General features: G+C 37.8%; 1 protein-coding gene across 1 annotated transcript in view; it reads right to left on the bottom strand.

The window, feature by feature from the left end:
• Positions 1–17,728, bottom strand: part of adamts7 (a disintegrin-like and metallopeptidase (reprolysin type) with thrombospondin type 1 motif, 7) — a 79,558-nt gene extending 61,830 nt beyond the window's left edge. Inside the window, exons 1-9 of the mRNA XM_055214899.2 lie at positions 17,313–17,728; positions 13,429–13,796; positions 12,938–13,115; positions 12,608–12,801; positions 8,158–8,241; positions 7,646–7,770; positions 7,228–7,377; positions 3,786–3,929; positions 551–695 (exon numbers count right to left, since the gene is read on the bottom strand). Of these exons, the coding sequence (XP_055070874.2) occupies positions 551–695; positions 3,786–3,929; positions 7,228–7,377; positions 7,646–7,770; positions 8,158–8,241; positions 12,608–12,801; positions 12,938–13,115; positions 13,429–13,796; positions 17,313–17,436 (1,512 nt within the window). The 5' untranslated portion in view covers positions 17,437–17,728. The remainder of the gene's footprint in view (positions 1–550; positions 696–3,785; positions 3,930–7,227; positions 7,378–7,645; positions 7,771–8,157; positions 8,242–12,607; positions 12,802–12,937; positions 13,116–13,428; positions 13,797–17,312) is intronic.
• Positions 17,729–18,866: the final 1,138 nt, after the last annotated feature.

Here is an 18,866-nt window from a genome sequence, read left to right on the forward strand (position 1 = left end):
GATTACCCAGGAAACCAAAACATTTGTTGTTTTCGACAAGGCATTTGTTCAAGAGATCAGTTTAGCAACTAGTCAGACCATTAAAAAAAACAACGAAACCGGAAGTAAAGTTTCAACCAGACGTGCGTGCGATGAAACCGTCTATATAGTAAGATTGTTCAGAGCTCTGTTCGTTGCTCGCTATGACTGCAGTTTTTGTGGTTGTATTACCGAAATGTTTGTTTATAGCGCGTTAAAACGTAAGGATCGTACCAAAGCTATATGCGTTTTCTAGCTGGGAGAATTATATGCATTCATGTGATCGCCCCCCTCTGTATTTCAGCCACCCCCTCATCAGCGCTCAGCTGGCGCCAGCACTGCTTTTATTATAAACCATTGATTATATTTTCATTAGGTTATGTTATACATTTTTACAGTTCCCAGTATATGTGTTTGGTTAAAACAGTCTCGCTCCATCTGTTATTCATAAACACATCTGTTAGGACCTCTGTCTGCAAATTTCTAACCTATTTATTATCAGTGATGCTGTGGGTGCGAGGCGATATCTTACATCCATTTCGTCACAGAGCACTGAAGCAGAGCCGTACTGGAGTTTGCACTGGTGGGTAGCGCTGTACAGCACACCGGGGGGAGCAGACTGCATTTCCAGCTCATTCCTGACAGGAGGGTCATCCAAACACCAACCCCAACCACGACTGTAGAGAACATGACAAAAACACACCACACAAGAAAAAATACTCAGGAAAAGGCTTCTGGGATTTGTGTGACTCATAATTTGGTTTGCATGGCTTTTTAGTTGCAACATCATCATAATTTTATATACACTGGTGGCCAAAATTATAAAAGCACCTGACAGATCTGAAATTATTTACGTTTTTGCCCTTTAAAACATGATTACATTTTATAATGATGGTTGCTCTGACCACAATACATATCAGAAGAAGTGTTTTTATCCACTTTTAACTTTAATATTTGGTATGCCCACCATTTGTAGCAATTACAGGAGCACATCTCTCTGGCATAGTGTCAATATTTTTCCTCATAGCTTTATAATTCATGTTATCACATGCCCTCTGCAACTCAAGCCAAAGGGTTTCCTTTGAATGTACACATGCAATTTATTTTCCAACTCGTCCTAAATTTGCTCTATGGGGTTGAGGTCTGAACTTTGAGATTGCCAGATAATGACCTAAATTTTCTTATGATGGCTCTAGTCTATGGTTTATAGAGCATAATGATGACTTTGTAGATAAAGTGGTGGCCATTCGAGGAAATTAAAGTAATTTTTACCTTTTTCCTTACTGGCCTAAGAGGCGGCAAGCACGAGTAATTTAAGTCAATGCAAAGACACAAATAGGCATCCTGCGGCATGAAACGCACGGTGAGAATGACTCTTTCCGAGTGAATTAAGCGTTGATGCGTAATCCACGCAGGTTGAAAAGTCTGAACTTTCTGAAATGGATTTTCGTGCCGCGTTAACCAATCAGGAGCTTGCTCTAGCATTGACGTGATTACAGGAAGCGAGCGGAGGCAGAAAAACAACAACAATGGATTAAAATCACCATCACTACACGAGACATCTTCGTACTTTACAGGATCCGGTAAGTTTACTCAATTTGAGCTATATAAGCCCCTCCTATGACGCGAATTTACACGTGAATGTCTCGAGTGACTAGAATTTCACCCACAAATAAAGTGAGTAAACTCAAAAATGTTCAAGCGTCAAACTACACGCGAACAGTGCGTTTTTGTCTTTTAGCGAAATGTAAGTACAGTTATAGTGTTCATGAACAATGAAACACGTTGCTAAATAACAAATAACCTACATTATGAATCCTAAGGCAGAACAGCTGGAGCTATAGCATATATATTTTGATAAATGTTAGTTAAAGACGTTAAATTTATGTTGTAATGGATGATCTCAGTTGGCAAAAATGCTGATTCACAAAACACTGCTGACTGTTGATACCATGTCAGCAAATCCTACATTATCCTACTTTTTATTTTCCAAAACTTTAGCAACCCTCAGTGCATGGGCGACTCTAATTTGGTAATTAACTGTACTTTTGGTTTGGGTGCAACTATCCAAACCATGATCAAAACCCAGTAAACTGGCAGTCCTATTATTAAAGCTGTTTAGATAAACCAGTTACCCAATTCTGGATATCACTCTGACCTATATATTGTATCAGTGCCCCGTCCCGTCACCGACTTCTGTGTTAAACACCCCGCCCCCCAGCCCACCCCATCTGCACCAGTCAAACTTTATCTAATGTGCTCCATATGGAGGCCTGGCGTGACTGTGACGGCAGAATCAACACGGTCTTGTTTCTTCTTGGGAAATCTCAGACATTCACATTACCCGTGGCAACACACACATACAAAGGTCAAGAAAGACAGAGGCAGCTTGTTGAGAGAGTAAAATATATGCAAGATAAAGGTCCAGTGGCCAAGCATTGAACTCTATTAACTTCCCTTAAGCTTGAAAATCAGAAGAAACGGGGTGTTAAAATGAGACTGCAATTTGTGCCGTTACACAAAACCGGTATTCAGTCTTTTTAATGCAAATGTTATTCCACCCACAACTGAGCAAAAATGATTTAAAGTATAAAATGAGGCATTCATAGAGACAAATTGTGAGGTATTGTAAATAGCGACAAATCATAGCGGTGACAAAAAAAAGATTTTTCCATCACAAGATTTGAAAGTCCTTTTGTAGTTGATAATTTTATCACTTAAGGGTGTTTTCACATCTGTAGTTCGGTTCATTTGGTCCGGACCAAAAGCAAAAAATTATATATTGTAGATTTTTTAGCAGTTTTGGTTCCTTTACCACACTGATCGCTGTGGTCCTCACCAGTTGAAACCAACCAAAATTCATTCATGTGATAAGATCGACATCACTCATTGGCCACATGTATTTGAACGTATTTCCTAAACTGCTTCTCGATTGGTCAAAATCAACGTGCACGAAATTCAAACCGAACCTGGAAGTAAACAAAAAAAGAGGAAAAACAGCAGACACCGTGGACATACGACTGCGTGCTGTAATTATGTCCGTGGTTGTCATACATAGTTTGTATACAGCAGTCTAGACAAACCATTCATTTTCAGAATGAATCGCGGATGTGGCTTGAAAACAACATTTTAATGCACTACAAACGACGAAGACACCAAATTTTGAGGCTCCGCTCACACCTCCTCGCAACTCCAGGTATGCCCACGATCTGTCATTGTGCAGACCTTCCACCGGAGAAAATCGGTGACGTCTATCTTAAAACAGGAAAAGGCGATCAAATGTCACGAGCACACTATTTGGTTTAATTATATCTAAATATAATGTCATATATGTTATTAAAAGACATTATATTACATTTTTATGTAATATTAAACAGTACCTGTCAAAATAATTTGCAGCATCCAGGTTACCGTGTGTTAGTGTCAGGCGGTTGTTATCTCGGAATAACATAGTGTACCTTGGAATGTCATGACTGGCCAATAAGAATCAAGCATTTCAAAGTCTTGTGTAATAAGTGAATATAATAAATATTTTTAAAATGTTGTCTAGTCTTTGTGCATCAAGCTGTCTAAGGCATGCTGAGTACTGTCTTTATTATGTTTTATTGTTGCATTTTAACAATGCAACAATAAAATATTCCCCCAACACTACTCATGAACATAAATTCATTGCATGCCGTTTATCTAATATACCTACCAATAAAAATTCCATGACATTATAATCAAAAATCATCAAAGAAGTGTACATTAATGTGTATTTGACTCACTCGAGGAAGCGTGTGATGTAGTTGCGGCTGCAGCGAGACCAGCTGGGTGGAGACGTGCCGTACAGAAGCTGTGGAGACATAACAAAGGGTCTTTTCCCAATCGGCTCGCAGTCATTGCCATGGCCGTCATGCTGCACTCCAAAGCTATGAAATAAGAGCAGATCTGTCAGCAAGCATGGATTGGGATTCGTTCATACTGTGACTAAACACATCAGGTCAGATAAAGCAAGATTATATAGCAAGTATACCAGCAATGAAGTGATCCACTGTACTGTATACATAAAGCACTGCTTACATACTGTAGAGTAAACACCACCCACAGAAATTACATCTGTAATAGATAACCAGCTAGACAAATTCCTTTGACAACTTTACAGCTCATACAACACAAAATGTTTGTTATAAAATTAGCTCTTTAACAACTACACAATCTCTCCTTAGTAATATCCTGCCTAATAGACTGTGCATTACATTAAAGGAAATCTGTCATTATATCTTAGCAATTGTAGTCTAGATACAACAAGCACAGATGTTTCCCCCAGAAAAAAATCCCAAAGATTTATAAAGCTGCTTGTTTTAAGTCCTGCTGTTTTTATGATGTCATTGTTTATATCTCCATATGGTGTGACCATAAACATTTATGAAGGGTCTGTACAACAGAGCAAGCGACACAAGATCAAACAAACACCAGCATGGCTAATAATAATACTGCATCTAACACACCGGCCGCGTTTAATACTACGCTCCTGTAAAGAAGAAAATTCTCCTCTACATCCATTAGCTCCATAAAAGCAATTTTCATGTGATCACTGATGTTTCACAAACCATTTTAAATTATCTTGAAGGAAACAAAATACAATGAATCAAACAAATCTCACTGAAAAATAACTTGAGGGATGCTGGCAAGGTGTAATTGGTGCCAAAGAGTCTCTTTTCTCTTCATGTTTTTAAAGAAAGGCTGTTTCAGCTTTCTACCCAAGAATAATGAAAGAGAAATATTCAGAGGTTGACAGCCTTTAGTAAAGCGAGAGCTGGTGGACTGTTAATGCTGAAGAGCTAATGCATATTTCAACAAAAACACCTTGAACTCGACTACAAATTGAGCAATTTAAACTTGTAAAATTGTGGTGATGTTCCAGTTTCAAGGTTTTGCTGTTTAGAAAAGCCTCCAAAGTTTTTTTTACATAAAAACCAAGGTTGAGAATCGGAAATCGAATAAGATCCTTACGGTCAGAAATCCTTCGTATAAAATGAAATTTTCATATCCTCTTATCAATTGCATGCACATTTTAAGATGGCCAGGTCTTTTATTCACGGTATCTGTGAAGACCTGACCTGAATTCAAGATCTTTGAATTCACATTAGTTTTTTATTTCACATAGACTGAATCAAGTGAATGTGTGTGACCTCTGTGTTTACTAACTGATTAAGAAAGTTAGAATGGAAATTAACCACTGAATATACTACAGTAACCATAGTTTAACTGTAGTTTTTGTAGTAAAACCATCAGAATTACAAATTTACAATAGTCTCTCTATAATAACCAAGGTTTAACCATGATATTTGCAATAAAATTATTGAAATAAAAAATGGTCATTTAGAATGGTTACTACACTTTTACTACAATAAAAAGGGTGTATTTACCTACAATGAAAAAAAATATTTATTCAATTTACTCTTTTTTTAAGTGTTACTCTTTTAGGTAAGTGGTCGCAATCAATTTATTTAAGCTACAGTCAAACAAAACAAAACAAAAAACTTTAGTTTAAATGTAGCTTAAATAAATTGATTGCAACCACTTACCTTAAAAAAAATTAGTAAATTGAATGAATACATTTTTTTTGTGTATTTTTTCCTTGTAAATTATCGTGCATAACCGACAGCAATAAATAGGCTAAATGACCAAGCGATTTTTGTAAAGACGTCTAATAGCGTCCAAACACCGCCTACACTGTAAAAAATTTACTGAAGTCATTTTAACTCTTGTGATGGTATAATTTAAAGTTGAATGGTGAAAGTTTATAAAGTTGAAATAATTTTTTTTAAGTAGTAAACAACTTCAAAGGGGCGGTTTCCCAGACAGGGCTTAAGCCTAGTCCCAGACTTACTTAAATGTTAGTGTTGTCTTGACCAAAAAAAACTTGACATATCATAAAATATATCTGTGAAGTGTTGTGCCTGAAGATGCACACCAGTAATGTTTATTTATAAATTACGCTTTTAAAAATGACTTAAATATCCTAATTTATCTAAGGCATAGTCCTGGCTTAAGCTAATCCCTGTCCGGGACACACCTCAAAAATAAACAAAAAATAAATAAATGAAACCAAACAATTTGTAACCACTGCTGAGTTTGCTTACATTATGGAATATCAAATATTCAATGTTTTTAATTTTGGCAAAAATGACACGTAACCAAATTTAAGTTCATTTTGGTTAGAAGTGGAATACTCATAGCCGGACTAAATCGTAAAATGACAGCTATTGCTTGCTGGATATGGATTGTTATATCTAACTATTGACTTATTTTTGTTAAAGGAATAGTCTACTCATTTTCAATATTAAAATATGTTATTACCTTAACTAAGAATTGTTGATACATCCCTCTATCATCTGTGTGTGTGCACGTAAGCGCTGAAGCGCGCTGCGACGCTTTGATAGCATTTAGCTTAGCCCCATTCATTCAATGCTACCATTTAGAGATAAAGTTAGAAGTGACCAACACATCAACGTTTTTCCTATTTAAGACGAGTAGTTATACGAGCAAGTTTGGTGGTACAAAATAAAACGTAGCGCTTTTCTACGTAGAGGGAGAAGGGGAGCGGACTTTTCAGGCGAGTCGAAGTACTCCCAAAAGTGCTATTACGCCATAAAATATAGTTCCTCTTTTAAATCGCTTAGAAAAGCGCTACGTTTTATTTTGTACCACCAAACTTGCTCGTATAACTACTCGTCTTAAATAGGAAAAACGTTGATGTGTTTGGTCACTTCTAAATTTATCTCTAAATGGTACCATTGAATGAATGGGGCTAAGCTAAATGCTATCGAAGCGTCGCAGCGCGCTCCAGCGCTTACATGCACGCACACAGATGATAGAGGGATGTATCAACAATTCTTAGTTAAGGTAATAACATATTTTGATATTGAACATGAGTAGACTATTCCTTTAACAAATTGGAATCAAAACTAGGAATAAAAAGGAATTGATAGAATCAGAATTGGTAATATTCATACGATGCCCAACAGTAATAAAAACACAAATTCAAATCAGGTGCATCTACATTTTTAAAAGGTGACATATATTTGCACCGAATTCACTTCGACTCATTTACTCAATGCACAAAAATATCTGAAAAGAAACAGTATGGCATGCATGACACAAAATAGTCAGTGGCCATTGCGTTAAACAGTTAAGTATCTAAATGTGTATGACAAGACTTACTTGTGGCCGAGCTCATGTGCTATTGTAAACGCGACGGGAAGGCCCGTATCTTCATTGATGCTACAGCTGCGATGAGGCTGACACAACCCAGCCACATGAGACAGACCCAATGTCTCGCATGGCTTATTTATAGCTGCACAGATGTCTTTCCTGTGTCAAAGAAATATGGTATACCTGTTATAAAATCGATAATACTCACCTTATAAATAAATATAAAGATCTTTATGCTTGCTTGGTTTGTAAAGCCTATTAACATGAAGGAATTACTAATGCAGAATTTCAGAATGCGTCTCTAACCAACACCTTGATAAAAGTCTTCACCTAAAAGGTGGAATTGTATAAAGCAAATAATGTACATACATTAATTGATTGACAGCATAATTGTGAAGTAATTGAATGATAATTTCATAGCACATACCTGGTGAGCAGAACAGCCACGTCATGGTGAACTGGATGCTCATCACCCTTCATATTAATTCTCTTCTGCCATTTACAGAAGCTGTTCAGACTGTTATCTGCATGATGGCTGATCTTCAAATCATCCTGTATACATTAAAAAAACATAAAAAATCTGTAAAGTTAATCATCTGTGAAATATATTATTAAAAAAATGTATCTGGTAAACGGAAAGATTAAATGCATGACAAAATATCTGTTTATCTGTGACATTGTACATAATTTATAACATTTAGACTGATAAACAACATTTAGTTGAATTATTATTATTAATAAAGTGTATATTTACTGAACATTGATTCATTTTATATATTACTTAAGGAGGCACATTACAGTGCTTTACCACAGCCTCAAATGTTTTACTGCATCATTTAATTCTAGGACCAAAGACATTTATGTTACTTTTACTTGTCAAAATTTAAGTTTCTGGTACAGTATGTATTTTCAAAGCTTGAGTTATCATTTTCATTTCACCTCATCCTTTTCCAGCAGAATGAGACGCACGACCACAATGTTGATTGCATTTCCAATGCTGGCTTCCCGAAACAGACCCGCTACCTGTAAAACACTCACATGTGAAACATTTCAAATAACATCTTTTCATGCACTTTAGCTTCATTTGAAGCCAGTGATAAGACATTTTAGACATTATGACTGATAGCATTTCATGTTTTTTATGGTTGGCTGGACATTTTTTTGGGGGGGGGCAGAGCTCCCCTAGTCCCCCATAGACCCGGCCTTGCTTCACCTTGACACGCATACGCCTTATAAAAATTCAGCATACACCAAATTTATTACTTAAAAGTTCTGCTCTCATACCCAAGTCTTCCTTGAAGTTAGAAAAGGTGTAAGATGTGATGGGGCATATTTTATGTTTCGCTCTGATTCATTACAAAGTCCTTCAGTGAATGAATGAGGCATCTTTGATGCTGTACTCCCTTGTTGAGGGGGCGTCAACTTCTGACCACATCAGTTACATCTATGGCACATTTCAAAGGTTTCTTAGCTCCAGTCTAATGCCTTAATGTCTTATTAGAGCTAACAACATAAGAACCCATGTAGCTCATGTTGAACGTTCTGGAAGAAAACACAAAGAAACCTGCCAATATGTTAAACCCAGGGTTCCCACACCTTAGTTAACTTTAAAGTCAAGGACCTTTCAAGGACTTTCCAGGTCAAATTCAAGGACTAAATGTGGGGACACATTTCAATTGAGAGCAAGGTTACATCGTGTTACCTTTTAAGATACATTGTTACAGTTCCCTTTTGAGGGAACTCGCGCTGCATCACTGCGGTGACACTTTGGGGACGCCTCCAGGGGTAAGTGCGTCTGAATGTGTATATCAAATTCATCTAATGGTGAGGCTTAACGACAAAGACAGGGTGACGCGGGAGCCGGGAAGTATATCGCTATCTAAAATATTACCAAAGACGGCGTTACAGGGACGCAGGAAGTATGGCAAGGGAGACGCAGCGTCTTGTTCCCTTCTCAGTGCTATTGTTTATCATTGTGATCAAGTAACCTATGCACAATAAACCCATGGTTATGTTTGCTGAAGAGTAAATATTTCAGGATTTCAGTAGTGAGAACAAGCAAATAACAACCTAACAACCTACAGAGTTTCTCTTTGTACTTTCAGTGATGAAAGACAGTTTAACATCCTGGAGCAAAAGGTGTTTAATTTTTAAACCGATTTTATATACACGTCTAAAGTAATAATACTATAAACTTCACAATTTTGTATTTAAAATAGTTTTTCATATAACCTGCCCCACAGAAAGACACAGCACATCATCTTATTGTTGGCTCCGCTCACTCCTCTCTGTTTAAAAGAGTAAAATGTTGCGGTGTTTGTACACATTTGCTGAAAACTATATGTCTGTATTCGCTAGTTATTCATTTATATGCTTCACTTAGTGGTTAAAACTTTTATTGTTGTGCTTGTGACATTGTTTGGGTGTCCGCGACATGTATAAACACACACAAAAGTTTATAATTTGTGCTTAAAAAGACTGTATTTGTAGTGAAAATGCAGTATAAGCCACAACATGTAGGCTACGGTACTACTTTTGGTGCATAGAAGTGGGCGGGACAACGAGCTAGGCCGAATGCTCTTAAAGAGGAAACACACAAAGCAGACTGCTTCAATCAGAGAATGAAAAACAGGGTGGATATGGTCATAAATTATTTAAATTTGTATGGGTTTTTGGCAAAAAAAGTAAAATTTGGTACTCAGGGGGTACAATAAATTAATTAAAAAACACGTCATGGCCCCTTTAATCTAAAGACTCGTGCTAAATGGACTAAATGGAAAACAGCCAACAGGTGTTTAGATATCTTTAGCAGCCGTGTGTTTCCAAGGTTAATGTAGTTTTCTGTCACTCTTGGTAACTCCTCACTAGATAGTGACCTTCATAAACCAGACTGACATTTGATAAAAAGCATGAAATGCACAGCTGGAAAATAACACTGATTTAAACAGGCTTTCTGTCCAACTCAGTTACCCAACCGCCTCTCCTCCTCCACAATCAATCTCTGTTTTTTACATTGTCAGTGATATATTTACTATCTGGAGAAAACTAGAGTTTAAATCATATTGTCCTTCGGTCTGCTCTGCAGCACTTGGTGGAAATTAAAACAGCAGCAATGAAGTATAATGAATTTAATCTTAATCCCTGCTAACTCGCATTGTTAGTAGTAGAGTCTTACAGATCCAGCTGTCTAAGAGGAAATTAAAGATAATGGCATGTTTCCCCTTTAAAACCAAGTGTCTGGAAAACTTTTTTCCCTGAGGCCTTTTCCTCGGCATGCTCCTCAAATGCAGAAGCCAGACAAAGCAGACAGCGTATATTTTGGAAAATGTACCTAGCAGACTAGAGCGAGGTCAGCTGATTTGGACTCAGGAGAACCTGACAGAAGCTGCCTGAGGGTGCATGTAGCCATTTGAGGTGAAGAGAATCAATGAGGTGGAAGTTTAGAAGCGGAAAGGAGGATTAGGTGAAACAAAACATCAGGCTTGAATGGAAATAAAAGAAACGTGTGGATTTGGAAACTTTCAACTTGGAGAAAGAACATGACTGACACTGCTTCAAAAACAAGTCTAATCATACCATGGATTTCATGAGTCAGTAGGAGAAAGTCTGCTCAAATGATTTTGTGTATTTTTGAATCAAAATGTATCTTGTGTATCTCTCTCTATCCGTTGGTCCGTCTATCCATCTGACTGTCCATCTATCTATCTGTCTGTCCATCTATCCAGTTGTCCCTTTGTTGATCTGTCTATCTGTCTGTCTGTCCGTCTATTTATCCGTCTCTTCCTCCATCTATTTATCAATCTATCCATCTGTCTCTCTCTTTCTCTCTGTCTGTCTATCCATGTCTGTCTGTCTGTCTGTCTGTCTGTCTGTCCATGTCTGTCTGTCTCTCCCTTTCTCTTTGTCTGTCTATCCATGTTTGTCTGTCTATCCATGTCTGTTTGTCCATGTCTGTCTATCCATGTCTGTCTGTCTGTCCGTCTATCCATCCATGTCTGTCCGTCCATCCGTCTGGCTGTCCGTCTATGTCCGTCTGTCTGTCTGTTTGTCTATCCATATCTGTCTGTCTGTCCATGTCTATCTGTCTGTCTATTCATGTCTGTCTGTCTATCCATCCATGTCTGTCTGTCGGTAACGTCTGTCTATCCATCCATGTCTATCTATCCATGTCTTTCCATCCATGTCTATCTGTCTTTCCATCCATGTCTGTCTGTCTATCCATGTCTGTCTGTCTGTCTATCTATCCATGTCTGTCTGTCTGTCTATCCATGTCTGTCTGTCTGTCTATCTATCCATCCATGTCTGTCTGTCTGTCTGTCCATCCATGTCTGTCTGTCTGTCTGTCTGTCTGTCTGTCTGTCCGTCCATCCATGTCTGTCTATCCATGCATGTCTGTCTGTCTGTCTATCCATGCATGTCTATCTGTCTATCCATCCATGTCTATCTATCCATGTCTTTCCATCCATGTCTATCTGTCTTTCCATCCATGTCTGTCTGTCTTTCCATCCATGTCTGTCTGTCTGTCTATCTATCCATCCATGTCTGTCTGTCTGTCTGTCTGTCCATCCATGTCTGTCTGTCTGTCTGTCCATCCATGTCTGTCTATCCATGCATGTCTGTCTGTCTGTCTGTCTGTCTATCCATGCATGTCTATCTGCCTGTCTATCCATGTCTATCTGTCTGTCCGTGTCTATCTATCCGTGTCTATCTGTCTGTCCGTGTCTGTCTGTCTGTGCCTGTCTGTCCGTGCGTGCCTGTCTGTCCGTGTCTGGCTGTCTGTCCCGTGTATGTCTGTCTGTCCCGTGTATGTCTGTCTGTCCCGTGTATGTCTGTCTGTCCCGTGTATGTCTGTCTGTCCGTGTATGTCTGTCTGTCCGTGTCTGTCTGTCTGTCCGTGTCTGTCTGTCCGTGTCTGTCTGTCCGTGTCTGTCTGTCCATGTCTGTCCGTGTCTGTCTGTCCATGTCTGTCCGTGTCTGTCTGTCCATGTCTGTCCGTGTCTGTCTGTCCATGTCTGTCCGTGTCTGTCTGTCCATGTCTGTCTGTCCATGTCTGTCCGTGTCTCCATGTCTGTCCATGCATGTCTCTCTGTCTATCTATCCATGTCTGTCTGTCTATCTATCCATGTCTGTCTGTCTGTCTGTCTGTCTGTCTGTCTGTCTATCCATGTCTGTCTGTCTGTCTGTGGGAATTTTTGGCCGGTTTTTTCATCCACTAGATAAAAACTGTGAATCAGATTCCTCAGAAAAGCAATCAACACACTTTTCTTAAGGTATCATTCACATCAATAGTCACACTCCAAAATGTGCAATAAATTTACATACACTAAAAATGAGCAATAATAATAATAATAATAAGAGCAACAGGACTGAACAAATATCTGATACTCACAATATTCATGACAGAGAGCACGTAGCTCACAACGCCTTTGCTACCGTGGTACTCCACCATTTTAGGATCAGCCACTACCAGGGTCTCTACCCACTTCTCTGTGCTTACTGATCGCTGTTTAATTCGTCTGTGCCGCTGTCGTCTTTCCCAGCGCTCTCTCCTCCTGTCCACCTGCTCTGAACTTCCTTGAGGATCTGAGAGGGCCCAATATTATAAAACCAAACATCTGAAATGTGCTGTTTGAAAGACATCAGCTGGACTTAAATGATTTAATTTAATGATTTAACTTAAATTATTTAACCCATTGATGTCTGCACCCCAGAGACCGACCTTTGACCCCACAGGTCCCATTGCTTGTGTGCTCCCCAAACAGCGGTCGTACCAACTGGTGTTCTGATTGGCCAGTGTGCCGCTTATAGATGGCATGGGCCTGTGGTGTGGACTCTTCTGGTTCCGGTTCCAATGGGGTAATGAAAAATTCCTCTTCAGAAAGCTTGAACAGACCAGTCTACAGAGAACAGTATGTCAAAGCAAACGAACATACATTAAAATCACTTGTGCTTCCCCATAATGAACATTCCCACTGTGTCCCATTAATGAACATTCCTAACAATGCAAAGCAGAAAGCAAAAAAGTAGTTATTATCTGTATTCTTCACAATGCACATGTTTATGCATATCGTATATTGCAGGTTTGTTATAGCCTATAACAAAGTTTGAATCGTATTATTTTGACACAGCCGGGCCCAAGTAAAGATGCCCTGTAGTAAAGATTAAAAACTGTACAGGGGCAAGAGTTAAAATAAGCATATTAGGACTCACCAGTCCATTGCATGTGCTTATAGACGCTTGACCCCCGCTCAGTGTGCTGCTAAACACATCTCCCAAAAAATAACAGAGCGAATGTCCATGCCCATGTAGTGTAGACCCTTGAAGACCACCATATCTGCGCTCTGTGAGGAAGCCAGGAGCCAGCAGATGAGGATTCAATGTGAGGTTAAAGTGCAGGTCCTGACCACCATACTGCAGATGGTAGAAAACCTGCAGCAGACGCTCTTGGCTTTTCACCGTCTCTCTTCTCCGAATTCGACTCGCATGCTGGGAAACGTGATTAGACAGAAAATGTCCAGTTGAATCCACTCTGACAGGATGAACAACTTCATAGCTGGAAAATCCATCAAGAGAAGGATCTAGAAAAAATGATATGTTTTATAATTATTTATTTTAAGGAACAATCACTAAGATTATGCACACAAATTCAATAAAAAATTTAAAGGCACAATATGTAGGATTTTCACCACTCGAGGTCGCTATTACACAATAATAAAGGAAGCTAAATAACGTTATAAAGAAGAGTTCGGAGATGGGAGATGTTTTCACCATCCAGAGATGGTATGGAATTTACTAATCATGTTCATCGATGATTAGGTATGCATAACGATTAATCGCAATTAATCTATGGCAGAATAAAAGTTTTTGTTTACATCATATACGTGTGTGAACTGTGTATAGATAAATACACACATGCATGTATATATTTAAGAAATATTTACATGTAAATATACATTTGTATATTTATGTATAATTTATATTATATATAAATATTTAATATATAAAAATATTTTCTTAAAATTATGCATGCATGTGTGTGCATATTTATATATACATAATTATTATACACAAATTATTTGTCCACGATTTACTTATAACACAACGTGTTATAAGAAAAAAAATGACCGCTTTAGGAATTCACTTATCATGGTTGAAAAACAGCTTTCTGGACCTACAACCGCAAAACGGGGACAAAATAATGCGATATTTTTCAGCTTTGTCAAGGGTTGCAAATGTTATCAGGGCTCTGAGAAAATCACTTTGTTACTTTCATCCCACCTGGTTATTCCTTAATTTATTGTTGGGCCGTACATCTCGACTGTAACATCACAGTCGGTGTTATGTTGAGAATGGCCTGTTTTCCAGTTGTTTTTTGCATGCACAAGTTTTGCGTAAGAAGGAGGAAAGAATTGCTTTTGAGGCTTACGATATGTCATTATCATGTACAGACCTTCTATTACTCATCTATGCCTAGTAGTTAAATACAGTTTTACATTCATACAGCACCTTTAAGTTCCTTGACATCAATGTACAATTCAGCTGCTCACAGCTGTAACTTTGAAACAAATCCAAACCTCTGTTACACACTTGCATGTGCTACTCCTGTTTCGTGTGGAACAAATTAATAATGCATGAGAAAATCTATTAAATACCAGCAAGACCAAATCATCCTTATGTTCAAACAAAACAACTAAATATTGTTGTATGGATTTAACCCTGACAGACCCATGCATTCATATTGATTATGCATGCATGATAATTATGCATGACATAAATGGTGTGAAAAACATATGTGGGTGATTCTCACGAAACCATTGAAACACCACGGCACTAATGATTTTAGCTTTAAAATGTGTAATATAGTAACATTAAAAAGCATCAGAATTAACACAATACTGTGTTCTACCTTGCACAATGTGTGATTTCAACATAAGAATTTATAATTGTAAATTTTATCTCATTTTCTGCTGAAATTCTCATTACCGCAATGTGTCCGGCTGTGTTTGAACATGCGTTATAATGTAATTTAATCAAATTAACACAAAAATATTAAGAAGAAAAATAAATGGATGTTTTGCTAGACTACTTTAGATGACAGAAAAAATATTTAATGACTATTCATGTATAATAATAATGAAGAAAAATGAGGAAAATGATGTGTCCATGCCTGATGTTCTCATCCTCCGCAACACTTTTTGAGAACAGTTTAAGCACACATACAGAATTTTAATAAAGTTTGATTTTGAGTGACCAAGCACATGGACCAGTTACTTCAAGATGGCTACCAGGTAAGATCATTTTTTTACAGTTAATTTGAAATATTGTCTTGTCAGAATGCTTACACGACATTTTGATTATCATTACCGCAACAGATGCTTATTAAATGTTCATTTAATTAATAGAAGCATAATACTTTGATTTTAAATGCATGTGCAGAATCTCCAAATTATGTTCTTTCAGGTTTGTCATGTCATTTTGAAAATATGTCAGTGTTGATATTTTCTGACTGTTGCGGTAATGAGATTTTTTAGGACAAATTTTTTTAATTATGTTACAAAAAGTGTTAAATGATAAGTAAAAGTTTTTAAATTAATGTTCCCATTTACTCCAGACTTTGTTTTTCAATGTCTGGTGGGAAAAAAAGTAAATTTAATCAATTTTTACAAGTTTTCGTGAGAATCACCCGCGTATGCATATTGGGTCAGGGGTAAACTTGATTTTAAATGCAAAAATGACACCACAGTACACATCCATTCTAAGTACACGTTACAATTTACTTTCCTGGGAACTTTTCACAGTTTGGTAATAAGATATTTCATTTGCCAGCGCAGCCCACTGATACTCACAGACAGTCTGGAAAAATTGCTACACCTTACTGACCTAAAATGTGCATTGAGTTACTTTGGCCTTTCTAAAGCTTTCCCGGAGAGTTAGATGTCTTAAACTGTAATATATTAATCTCAGATCATAACTCACCTCTTAAACCTATAAAGTTTTGTGAGGCTACATCAAAAATCACACAAAAAAAAACATTTTTAGATGATTTACTGTTATGTGCTTATGCAACATTCTGCAATACTTTATAATGTAAAAGAGGAAATGCTAAATAAAACTGTAAATGATTTCTTATTTTAATTACATGTTTCAGCGCATGTTCGCTTGTTTCATGTTTGTTTAACCATATTTAGTGAGAAACCGCTCGTATTTTTGTTTGGATTTGCTGCAGTGGGTCCCTGGGATTGAAACAATTACAGGGAAGAGTAAAGACTAAAATAACTAACAAATCTCAGGACGGCATTCTGTAGTCTTACATTACCCCATAGACACATCAAAAGTCTTTGACAGCGTTGATGCTACATCATTGCAGAAGCTGAGGAAACAACATCAGGGACAATGGGATTTCCTCCAAGAAATGGGATATGGAGTGGGGGAGTGCGCTTCAACAGCGCAAACATAACTCAAAACCACACAAAGGATTAGGGGGGAACAGTAGGATGATGAATATTCAGTTACATTACTGAACTCCAAGTGTGAACCAACATTACTAGATGGATTCATTGAGTGCAAACATGTGCCATCACATCACAAATCATGGCCTGCAGGGTCAAATGTTCAAACCCTCTAAACACAACAGGGCTGAGGGGACACTTGTAAAACTCACCGAATATATAGCAAGAAGTCATTAAAGGCCCATTTCCCAAAAATAACTTTTCTTGATAGTTTTTGCAGGTTTGCTTTTTACCACCAAGTCTCGTGGTTATTTTAGTTTAATTTTTCATTTTACATATTTACACTATATGGACTTATTTCACTAAATGTGACAGACACAAAAAATGTAAATACATTTGAGCACTACTGATTACCATTATCATCTGTTATCAATTTTATAATATAGGTCAAGCTTTTTTGTATGCTGAAGTGTGCTGATCCTTCCTTGAATGCAGCTTTGTTTGATGGTTTGTTATCCAAATGCAATGACATATCCGTTCCTCAAATGTCTAAAAATATTTTATTGCAACGCCATTGTGCAAATACAAACAAATCAACTTTCCAAGAGACAAACAATGATCACGACACAAGTTTATCCCACTTACCTGTTTCTTTCTTATATCTCGTTGTTGTTGTTGTGCTCTCAAGTGAAGACAGAAGTCCAGCTGTAATCACAAAGTAGAGAGAAACCCCTGCTGGTCCCCAAACGTTCAATCTGCAGTCCGTCATGGTAAAGTCACTCAGCAAGATCTACTGTCCATTTACATCTAAACAGTTTGGCTGGTATTTGTTGCATTTGTCTAATGCATCGGTGCTTTGGACCCATCACACAAAAGCAATGTATGTTACAACAAAATGATTCAATGCGCATCAATCCGAAACAAATCCCGCGACATGGTAACAGTCTGTGAACCCGGAGCTTTGGAGTTTCTGGGGTCCACTGTTGCCAGATCTGCCGGGGTGAACAGCGTTACAGATGCCGCACGCACACAGAAGAGAAGCTGAAACTTTGTTTTAAAAAACTTTGTTGAAACCCCGCCCTCCTTGTGGGAGGATCAATGTGTCAACTTTATTAGGCGCTGTGCAGACCGAACGACGTTTGACGTATACTACCGCGAGAGCACACCTCTGGAATCTCTTTCTCGCGATATTACAATGTCATATTTCAAACTGTCTGCGCATCGCGCGCATGAAGTCATACACACTTGAATCCTATCATGGCTTTTGTTTGATGCTTGATGTTTGTTAATCCAATAATTTATTTAACAAATGCGTTCGCGATGTCTACGAATGGCAACACGGCGTATATGGGTGGCGTTTACGCAGAACGCGTTATTGCGTTCAGTCTATTGTTTTGCGCGCAGATGACACTGGCCGACGCGTCATGCCGTTGCGTTTTTATGTCGCGTTAGTTCACTTTTTTGACCATCCAGCATAACATGATTTTATATTTAAAAACCAATTGTGCATTCTGATTTGTGTCGTGTCTATAAATACTCTGCAGCTGTTTTAAAGTTATACGCAACACTGAGCTGCTGGTTTAACTGTGTTTATCAAGTGCCTCCTCTAGTGGACACAATAGCACGCAAATATATGTCATGATTTACAGTAGAAAGTCGATCCTGTAGCAAGCAGATTGCAGAGTTAGAGAATGTAATAAGATTTTGTTATAATGTAAGAAGTGAATTTCTGGGATATTGCAACAGTCAGAAATAGCAAATGTTAACATTATTATAAGGATTAAAAGAATAAAAAAATTAAACCAATTCAATTAAATTAAATTTGCATTTACATAACGATTTAAGCATTTACACTAATCCACTAATACATTTACATATAGAGAAATCGTACAGTCCATATTTGGAAGGTATACTGTAAGGGCTTAATGGTACTTAAAGGGATAGTTTACCTAGTGTTGTTGTAGTCAAGACCACCTAAACTGAGACCAAGTCATGACCAAGACCAAGACAGGCCGAGACCGAGACAAGACCAAGACTTTAAAGGGTCGAGACCAAGTCAAGGCCAAGACCAAGACAGAGCGAGACCAAGTCAAGACCAGTGCAAGTCACTGCATTAAAACACTTATGATAAAATGTGGAATATGAAGTGCGAGACCGGTCTCGAGAACTACAACACTAAGTTCACCTAAAAAAAAATCT

This window comes from Misgurnus anguillicaudatus, chromosome 21 (genome assembly GCF_027580225.2).
Source record: "Misgurnus anguillicaudatus chromosome 21, ASM2758022v2, whole genome shotgun sequence".
NCBI classification, from domain to species: domain Eukaryota; kingdom Metazoa; phylum Chordata; class Actinopteri; order Cypriniformes; family Cobitidae; genus Misgurnus; species Misgurnus anguillicaudatus.